The 9,178-nt window shown below is 52.8% G+C and overlaps 1 protein-coding gene across 1 annotated transcript; it reads right to left on the reverse strand.

Annotated features, from left to right (window-relative positions):
• Positions 1–1,726: 1,726 nt before the first annotated feature.
• CLPS (colipase) lies at positions 1,727–4,411 on the reverse strand. Its single transcript, XM_006115672.5, has 3 exons — positions 4,340–4,411; positions 2,489–2,611; positions 1,727–1,909 (listed from the first exon to the last, which is right to left on the reverse strand). The coding sequence occupies exons 1-3, from the start codon at positions 4,409–4,411 to the stop codon at positions 1,778–1,780; spliced, it is 327 nt and encodes a 108-aa protein (XP_006115734.1). The 3' UTR covers positions 1,727–1,777.
• Between the last annotated feature and the right edge of the window lie 4,767 nt (positions 4,412–9,178).

Raw genomic sequence — 9,178 nt, forward strand, 5'->3', positions numbered from 1 at the left:
CCATTCTGGGAGACTGTCTTGATTAGGACAACCTTGTGGCCACGGAGATGCAGGAAGGCCACGTGTGGCTCACTCACTAGCCTGGGTTGCCCATCGCTGTGCTAGCTGCAAGTTTTCAGGGATTGGTTCAATCTGAGGAATTTGCAACCTGTCCCGGACACTCCTCAGGAAAGAGGAGTTGCTGAACTCGCCAGCCTCTGTACTGATGGCAGTTGAATGCACAGCACTAATATTGAGCAAGGATCGCTCTACAAGATTAATTCACCCCTGGACAAGGGCTTTTGCAGCATCTGAAGTAGCTACTGTGCAGGAGTGGATTTCACCCGGAGAGAGGAACTCCCTCTCCAACCTTGTTCTGCCCAAGGCACGAGTCTTCTCTGCGTGTTGTGAAGTCCTATCTACCCTACTTACCACCCAACCTCAGCCTTCCAGCCACTACTGCAGAAACTGGAGGAGGTGGGGACCAATGCCTGAGCTCACATTACCTCTGGAGAAGACATGTTTTATGGGAAAGTCCAAGACGAGATTTCCCCCCCAGGCTGGATCTGGTCAGGGTGACATGGATGAGCACAAGAATTCCTGCAGCTCCATGGAGCTGCCACTCAGTTATTGCAGGAAGCGAGACAATGCCATCGCCAGTGAGAAGTGGGGGAGCAAGGCTAGGTGAGGGCAGCACTGCTTACACCCGACAGGATTTCGGGGGGCACCAGGGAGGAGTCTGCTGCCCCGTTTGTAAGCGGCAGCTGACGAGCGAGCGTGGTAGAGGCAGGCAGGCGTGCGGCAGGCGTGCGGGTGGGAGAGAAAAGAACGGCTCTTGAAGAGTAGTGAGCAAATGCATTCGTGTTTCAGCCAGACAGAGCGGAAGGGCGGCTTGAATCGTTAGATCCAGCACAGAGGGACTCCTGCTGCTCACAGGCCGTGCCGTGTGACTCCGGCAGCGCAGAGCACAGGTGGTCTATGTGGAGGGACAGGTGCAGGTGTCAGTGACAGCACGAGGGATCAGTGGGGGTGGGTGGAAGGGGGATGTTTTGTATGGGAGATAAGGACGGAACTAGGCGAGTATCTATGAGGTGAGGGGAGAGGGGAAGGAACATGGAAGGAGTGCTTGGTGTGCCCAGTAGTTATGTTGAAAAAGAGGGTTATATTTGTGGGAAGGGATGACAGCTGTGGGGTGCATGTGTGGGAAGGGGTGATGGTTGTGTAGCGCGTGCAGGGGAAGGGGTGATGGCTGTGGGGTGCATGCTTGGGAAGGGGTGACGGCTATAGGGAGCTGTGTAGGAAGAGGTGACATCTGTGGGGTGCATGCGTGGGAAGGGGTGACGGCCGTGGGGAGGAGTATGGGAAGGGGTGACAGCCGTGGGGCGCGGTGTGGGAAGGGGTGACGGCTGTGGGGCACGGTGTGGGAAGAGGTGACGGCTGTGGGGCGTGGTATGGGAAGGGGTGATGGCTGTGGGGCGCGATGTGGGAAGGGGTGAAGCTGTGGGGCGCGGTGTGGGAAGGGGTGACGGCTGTGGGGCATGGTATGGGAAGAGGTGACGGCTGTGGGGCGCGGTGTGGGAAGGGATGACGGCTGTGGGGCACGGTGTGGGAAGAGGTGACGGCTGTGGGGCGCGGTGTGGGAAGGGGTGACAGCTGTGGGGCACGGTGTGGGAAGGGTTGACGGCTGTGGGGCACGGTGTGGGAAGGGGTGACGGCTGTGGGGCCTGGTATGGGAAGAGGTGACAGCTGTGGGGCATGGCGTGGGAAGGGGTACATTTCCCATGCTGCTGTTCCATTTTTACTTGGACGAGCGCCCAGGATCCTGGCAGATGCCGTAGTTGGTATTGGTGATGGATCCCACGATGCTCTTATCAGCCTCGCAGGTTAAGCCATTCTCACAGGGACACTTGTAGTAAACCCCATAGATGCTCTGCAGGGGACACAGAGGCCTGGGTAACACACGGCACATTGCATGGAGCTCTCTGCTGTGGGACCCCCACCCTGAGCAGATCCACAAAGCCACCACCTTCCCTTCCAACCCCATGTCCACCACCACGCCGGCAGGCACCCGCCAGCCAGTAACGGCACGGGGAGAGGCTGTTGGTGCCGGCCGTGTAGAGGCAATGCTCTAGCAGCTGGGCTGTGTTGTGGGGAATGGAGCTACCTTGGAGGGAGGTGTCTCCAGAAGGGGAGAGGATCATGAACCTGCCCTGGCTGGTCGGAAGGTGCTGGGTTACCCAAGATCTTTGGAGGGGTATCACAAGGAGGAAGAGCAGCACTATGGACAAGTGGCAGGTCACAGAATAGGGGCCCCAAAGGTTCAGCTGGGATCCCCTCCCCATTGCTATGAGCCAGACAGTTTGCACACATGGGTCTCTGCCACCGGCCTGCATTTCCACATCTCTGCTGCTTTACCCGCTGCCTAAGGGGGAAGGGATCGGAGAGGCAGATCTGCGGGAGCATGAGCCAGAGCTAACGTGCCAGGAGACCCGTGGGCACAGCCAGGTACCTTCGGGGAACACTCCTGATTCTCGGCTGCTTGGTTTGCACAACGAGCCAGGCTTAACCCGCTAGTCCTGTGGCAGCAGCTGCTTTTGCACTGAGCGCTCTGCAGGCACAGCTCCCCATTGTCCTGAAAGGAAAGCACAACGAGAGCAGATGCATGGATTCCAGGGCCCCAGGTCTGCACCTCTTCCTACCACGGGCTGGGAGCGCCGCACGCATGCCGGGCCCCGCCTGGGGGGGAGCCTCGGCAGGTGGGAACGTGAGTCCCACTTGGAATTAAATGACTCTGGAAGAAATGGCTCTAGCGAGGTGGTTTCTTATGAGTGTATCTCAGTGTCGCACATTTATGGGCATGCACACCTGATGTGGAATTGTCAGGACATCCCCCCCTACGGCCTAAGGGAAGTTTTATTTTCATCCCATTCTCTCTCTAGCCCAAATCCTGCAGTTTTGCGCCAAGCCTGGCTCCAGTAAGACTCCTAGGCTACATCTACGCTGCAAGCTTCTTGCACAAGAACTGTTTTGCACAAGAGTTTCTGTGCAAAAATTATTGCACAAGAGCGCGTCCACACTGCCATGTGTTTTTGTGCAAGTACGTCCGTGGCAGTGTGGATGCTCTCTTGTGCAAGACAGCTCTGATGGCTAGGGGTTTCTTGCACAAGAGACTCCTATTGCCCGTCCACACTGCCCTCTCACGCAAAAACTTTTGTGCAAGAAGGCTTACTCTTTGTGGGGAGAGGAATAACCCTTGCTCAAGGAGCCCTCTTTTCCAACGCTTTACTGTAAATGTACTTGTGCAAGAACACGCGTGCAGTGTAGACGCTCCACAAGTTTTTGCACAAGAACAGCCGTTCTTGCACAAAAAGCCTGCAGTGTAGACGTAGCCCCAGTGAGGTCAGTGAGTGTATGCCCTGAATAAATCACAAGCAGGGATAGCAGACTCACTTCCTATAAGTGAGGTCACTGTGCATGCTTGTGTAACACCAACAAGCAGAACCCAACCTGGGCCCTTTGGAGCTAAGGGCCCAAGCTGCTACTACTTGAGCTAACAGCCAGCGGGCTCTGACCTAAGGCTGAAGAGCAGAGTCACTATTCTCACTAGGAATTCCCTCTCTATGGGAAAGTGAACCACACCCAATAGGTGTGTAGTTGACACTTGCACGCACACACTCCAAGTCCGCCATTGCCAGCTAAGGGTAAAATGCCATTTCACAGCTGGGATGTGACTAGCCCACGCATGTCCCAGTCCAGCGTTCTAGTCTGAAAACCTGACATTTCCCACTGAATTCCACAAAGGGCTTCCCGTTCCGACTGGTGACATCACCTTTTGTCACAGTCCCAAAGAATTGGTTGTGGGTGAGACACGGTGTGGCAAGTCCTGGACTGGGACACCAGAAACTTTTGTTCTTGGCTCTGCCATAAGCTTCCCTGTTGGCCATGACACATACTAATTGCTTGATTTTCAGAGACGCTGAGATCCTGCCCCTCACCTTGGCTTCAAAGGGAGACAGCATTGCCTGACACCACTGCAAATCAGGTGGTCAACTGTGCCTCAGTTTTCCCATATGTAAAATGGGGCAAATGAGAACTCCTTGTCCTTTGGGAGGGCAGTGAGAATTAATCCATTGGGGTTGGGGGTCATTCCCATACGAGCATGGGGAGAGGTCACAGAAACCTCCATGAAATAATTTGAAATCAAGCACCAAGGTGCCTTTGAAACCCTCTCTCCTCTACCACAGGAAATTCCCAAAGAAGCTGACTGCACATCAAAAGGAAGTAGGGGGGATTTTGCACTACAGCCTGCAAGTCCACCGAGCAGCTACTTCCCTTCTGTGCCCTTCCCGCCTCTACTTACCAAATTGAAGATAAGGCCTCCCTGGGCTGAGGCAAGGATGAGCAAGAGCAGAAGGAGCAGGGGGCTTGCCATCTCGCCGTGGGGCAGCCAAGATCCCAGCTGGGGCTTTCAGGGCAGGAACAGACGCAGCAGTCTTTATAGCAGAGCTATAAAGCAGGTCTGCCATCACGTCACCAGCCCTCTCCCAATCACAGATGTACAACACTCTCTGTAGATAAGGCCGGACCAGACCAGGAATTCTGTCCGGGTCTGAAATATTGGAGGCAGAAGATAGAAGGGAAGAATGAAGAGTAACAAAGAAAGGCCCCAATCCTGTAGTTCTTCCACAGGTAGCTGCAATCCGAATTCACTCACCCCCATCTCCACATACGCCTCCTGGTACAATGGCTTTTTAGAGCCTGTTCCTGAAGTCCTTCCTTAGGCTCAAGGCCCACTAATGGTTAATGGGAGTATTGCCCGAGGGAGGAGTGCAAGAATGATCAGAGCATTTCTCTGCTGGGCTCCGCCTCAAGGTCCCTGCACCGTTGAGAAGCACTCGACTTGTTCTGATCACTCAAGGGCAGTAGAGTGTATTTCCTGCACCTGCTTCTCCCTCCCAGGCTGTCAGCAAGATCATGAAAAACCCAAAGTGGAGAATGATTTCACCCTGTTGGGCTCTGATGGAGTCAGCATGGCTCTGTCTGGGAGCTGTGCATGCAAAGAACCCTGGAAAATCATGGCCCTGAACCCCAGCTGTCAGTACAGACAACAAGCAGCCCCATGAAAGCCCATTTTGGCCTACGAACAAAGGGAATTAAGAGAAACATTTTGCTAGGGAATTAAATAGCCTTTTTCTAGCCTAAACTTGCCATTGCAATGATTTTTGTCTGAATTTGATCAAGGACCTTCTGCTGTAGCCATGATCCAAACAGCAGACTAGTTGAGGAAAACTTGGCAACACTTTCCTGTGACCGGGGCGGCCCGTGAGCCTAGGTGAGCTAGGCAGCTGTCTAGGGCACCTCTGGCCCGGGCGCTCGATGATGACATCACAGGATACCGGGGTGCCCCGTGATGACATCACAACCATGCAGGCAGGGGCGCCGATTGCACTGCCCCGCTTAGGGTGCCAGCTGCTGCAGCCGGCCTTGGGCTGCTCCTGCCTGTGACAGGGGAAATAGTTTGTGACCAGAATCAGAAGCTGCTCATATCTTCATCAAACAGATTTTACAGCTTTTTTTTTTCAGAGAAGGTCTGATTTTCCAGGATTGACACCCAGGCCTACAAACTGCAGACTTTCTAGGGAGCCATGCGTTTGGTTCAGCTCTTGATCAATAGATGGAGTTTGTACCCAGAGCTCAGCTGAGTATCCACCTCCGCGTATTTTCATTTTTAGGGTGTTCCAGAGGCAGCATTCCATTTTCCACTTTCATACTCACTGGCAAGAAAGAAGCCAAGTGAGCTAAGCAAATATGCACATGAGCGATTAAGCCATGCCTGCTGGACAGCATGAAGAAATAGGAAAAGGGCCCACATGAGCGAGAGGGATCTGGGGCTCTCTGGTCCAGCAACATCTGTAATCCGGACCAGAAAGGCAGTGGGGGGGGGGCTACTGGGATTCTGGGAGCTAGCAGTCGGTGCCAGGGCTGGTGGCCAGTGGATGGGCCAGACTAAGGAGCACAGTCAGTAGCTAGGGCTAGTGGCAGGGACTGGGGGCCAATGGCAGGTATGGGGAGTACAGCTTGCAGCTGGGTGCAGGGTTGGGAGCGCCCTTGGGAGGGGAGTCCAGTGGCGGGGAGGCTGGCAGCCCCCCGACAGCACGGGGCCAGGACTGACCTCCCCATGTCTTGCAAACTCCCTTGTTCAGGACCCGAGGGTGCTGGATCTGGGAGGTCCAGCCTGTAGCACAAATAGAACCCAAAGGGCTTATCAAAAAAGAGACAATTTAACATCACAGAATGGTTCCCAGGTGCTACCGTTGCTACCCACTGAGTCCTCTTCGGCGAGGCAGGAGTGGTGTCTAGGGCAGGGGTAGGCCATAAGCAGCTTACGAGCCAGACGCGGCTCATTAGGGTTATTTACCTGGGAACTGCTTCTGTTGGCTGCGGTTTGCCCTTCCTATAAGGGTTGCATAGAGCTGTGTCCTGGCTGCACTACTTCCCGCAGCTCCCATTGGCTGAGAGTGGCAAACCGTGGCCAATGGGCGAGCAGCCATATCTGTGGACATGCAGGTAAATAAAGTGCCTGGTGGTCCTCCAGCATCTAGCCTTGGGGAACCACGTCTGGCCTGCAGGCCGTTTATCGCCCACCCGTGGACGGTCTAATGGGTGGATACACTGGAAGTCATTGCTTGAGGGTTGTACTCCTGGACCGCTCTTCCAAGGACCTTCGTGCACTTGGCCTGAATTCGCTCCTGGAGGTAAAGGACTTAGGGACCTAGTGTCACCCCATTTTACAGGAGGAGAACCCGAGTCACAAAGAGGTAAAGCGACGACAAGGTGACTTAGTTGGCTGAGCCACGACAATCCTCTTGCCCTTATTTCCTGGCTTGAAAAGGTTCACGAATAAAATGAAACAGGATTCCGCTGCTCTGCAAACCCGTATCAGTAAATCGAATCCGCTTAACCCCTTCAGTGCCAAATACAAGGTGGTCGGAAGCTTATTTTCCCAGTACAGCCAGATGTATGTAAAAGCGTGGGTGTTCCACGGGAGTGAGCAACTGGCCTCATTAGAACTATTTCAAAGCATCTAAATATCAATGAAGCAGGGTGCAGTGACAAAACCCTGTACAATCCAGCCCACCCTCTCTCCTCAGTCAGGCCAGTTGCACTCCAGAAAAGTGTCTGCTGCTGCTCCGTAGTGTTACCGATAATCACTTGGCAGCACTGAGCCTCCAGAAGGATCCAGCCAGCAGCACCTGTTCTGAGAGATGTTTGCTTTCAAAATATTTCAGGACTTCGGGTTGACTAGATGATAAAAGGAAACCAGCCGGGAATGGCACAGGAGTCATAACAGTTACAATTTGTCCACTTTTAACAATGATTAACTCGTTTGCTACCCACTCCACGTGCAGGCTTTGTTTTAGCTGGGTGATAACAGATGGCCAGCAGCAACTGCATTTCTACAGCCAGATCTATAACAGCCTATGGCTGTTACCAGTACTGTTACCAGTACCTGTGAAAATTCAGATACAGTCTGCTCAATGCCCAGCAGCTTACAATACGTCTTCTTAATAAGCCTCAGTTTCCCAAGCATAAACATGCTGGCCCTCCACAACTCCCTGACAGGCAAGCAAAGGAGGTACAGCTTCCAGTTCCAGGAAGATCTCTTCTCAAGTACGTGATCTGTCAAATGTCCCCTGTAGCAGGGTGTTGAGCCCCTGTCCTATAGGTCAGACTTCTTCAGATATTAATTGGGGAACCGGACCTGCCCCTAGGATAATCTTAGTACTTCTCCCCCTTGCTCTCGAAGGAGTTACATGGCTTTGAAACAGGTCCTGTGGGCATTTCCTTACTTGTTTTTCTAATCAATCATTCACCTGAGCTCTCAATATGGTGCCAACCTAAAGGGTCAGCTTGACCTGAGCCAGTTAATACCAGCTCGTCGTTCATGTGTTTTTTGTGCATTTACTTAGCGAGCTGGCCCATGATCAAAGTTTCAGTTAAAATACACATACCACCACCTCTGGTTAACTATTCATAATCCATAGTTCTATCAGCATTCAAGGGCAATTTCAGCATTCTAGCTGATACTAAGAAGTCCAGGATCCTTTAGCAAATTCAGATGTAACAAACCTTATTGGACTCATATCAACCATAGCAATTCAGAATCATTCAGCACCATCCCAACACGTACCTTGCCCATCATCCTGCTTCCCATTTGGAAACCCAAAAGGTGATCCCATGGGGTCAAAAACATTTCTAATACAACCCTCTTCCTTGTCCGCTGAAAAACCTCCAGATCAATACAATCTCATCAGATAACAGTGAAATTACCCTTCCTAAATGAACTGGGCACCCAAATATTACCTCCCAGCTCATACTGGGTGTTCTTCCTTTTTAAAGGAGTTCAGACAATATCGAAAGCTAACAAGGTATCGATTAAATCCCTCCTCCCAGGAAAGCAACAACATAGTTGGGCAATCTCTCTCTGTTGCCCTGTACTTTGATTGGAGGCTCTTTGGGGCATGTATTCGGTTTGCACTGCACCTGGCACAAGACAGCAATGGACAACTGAGGCCGGCAAGTGGGCTGCATGAGCGGCCTCCTTCATCGCAGTGGGTCACAAGGTTGTTGTAACCCAGATGCTCTTCCAGGATACGGCAGCTTTGCTCCCTATGCTTGTGGGGGTGCAATTGAACTGTTACTGCGCTGTGATTGGCTGCAGAGGGAACACCTGGCTCTCACAGTCAGTGCTGTGTGCAACCAGCCTGCCCCTCACTTCTTGTGCCCTGGCTTTCTGTGCCTGTCACTTTAGTAACACCAGAAGGAAACAATTGCATGGACAGAAACCAGCAGAATCTGGCAACCCTGTGTCTGGGCATGGTAAACGGATGCCTCATGGCCATGCAGAGCACCCAATGGGGCCACACGCAGTCCATGGCTGCAAGTTGCCCACCACTGGTCTAAGACTATGGCTCCCATGTATGGCAATGCAAAGTAACAACAACAGCTCCACCTGGAGCAGCCACACAGATGAGGTTAAGGCTGCTTTGCTATGTCAGAGCAGGATTAGATGAGCCAGGCATGTCCTGTCTCCACACTAAGCCTCCCATCATCCCAGTGGCCATGTAATGCTACCGCTATTGAAGCCAAAATTGCCAGTGTAGATACAGCCATGTAAGAAGCCCCAGGGTTGCCTAAG

Source organism: Pelodiscus sinensis, chromosome 27, assembly GCF_052426305.1.
Source record: "Pelodiscus sinensis isolate ZL-2025 chromosome 27, ASM5242630v1, whole genome shotgun sequence".
NCBI lineage: Eukaryota > Metazoa > Chordata > Testudines > Trionychidae > Pelodiscus > Pelodiscus sinensis.

Bases quoted from the DNA above. Each gene is read 5' to 3' on its own strand.
- CLPS (XM_006115672.5), bottom strand. From the start codon at position 4,411: ATGGCAAGCCCCCTGCTCCTTCTGCTCTTGCTCATCCTTGCCTCAGCC. The intron at 2,612-4,339 runs GTAAGTAGAGGC...CTTTCCTTTCAG, and splicing joins GAGGCCTTATCTTCAATTTG to GACAATGGGGAGCTGTGCCT. The intron at 1,910-2,488 runs GTACCTGGCTGT...TGTCCCCTGCAG, and splicing joins ATCAGGAGTGTTCCCCGAAG to AGCATCTATGGGGTTTACTA.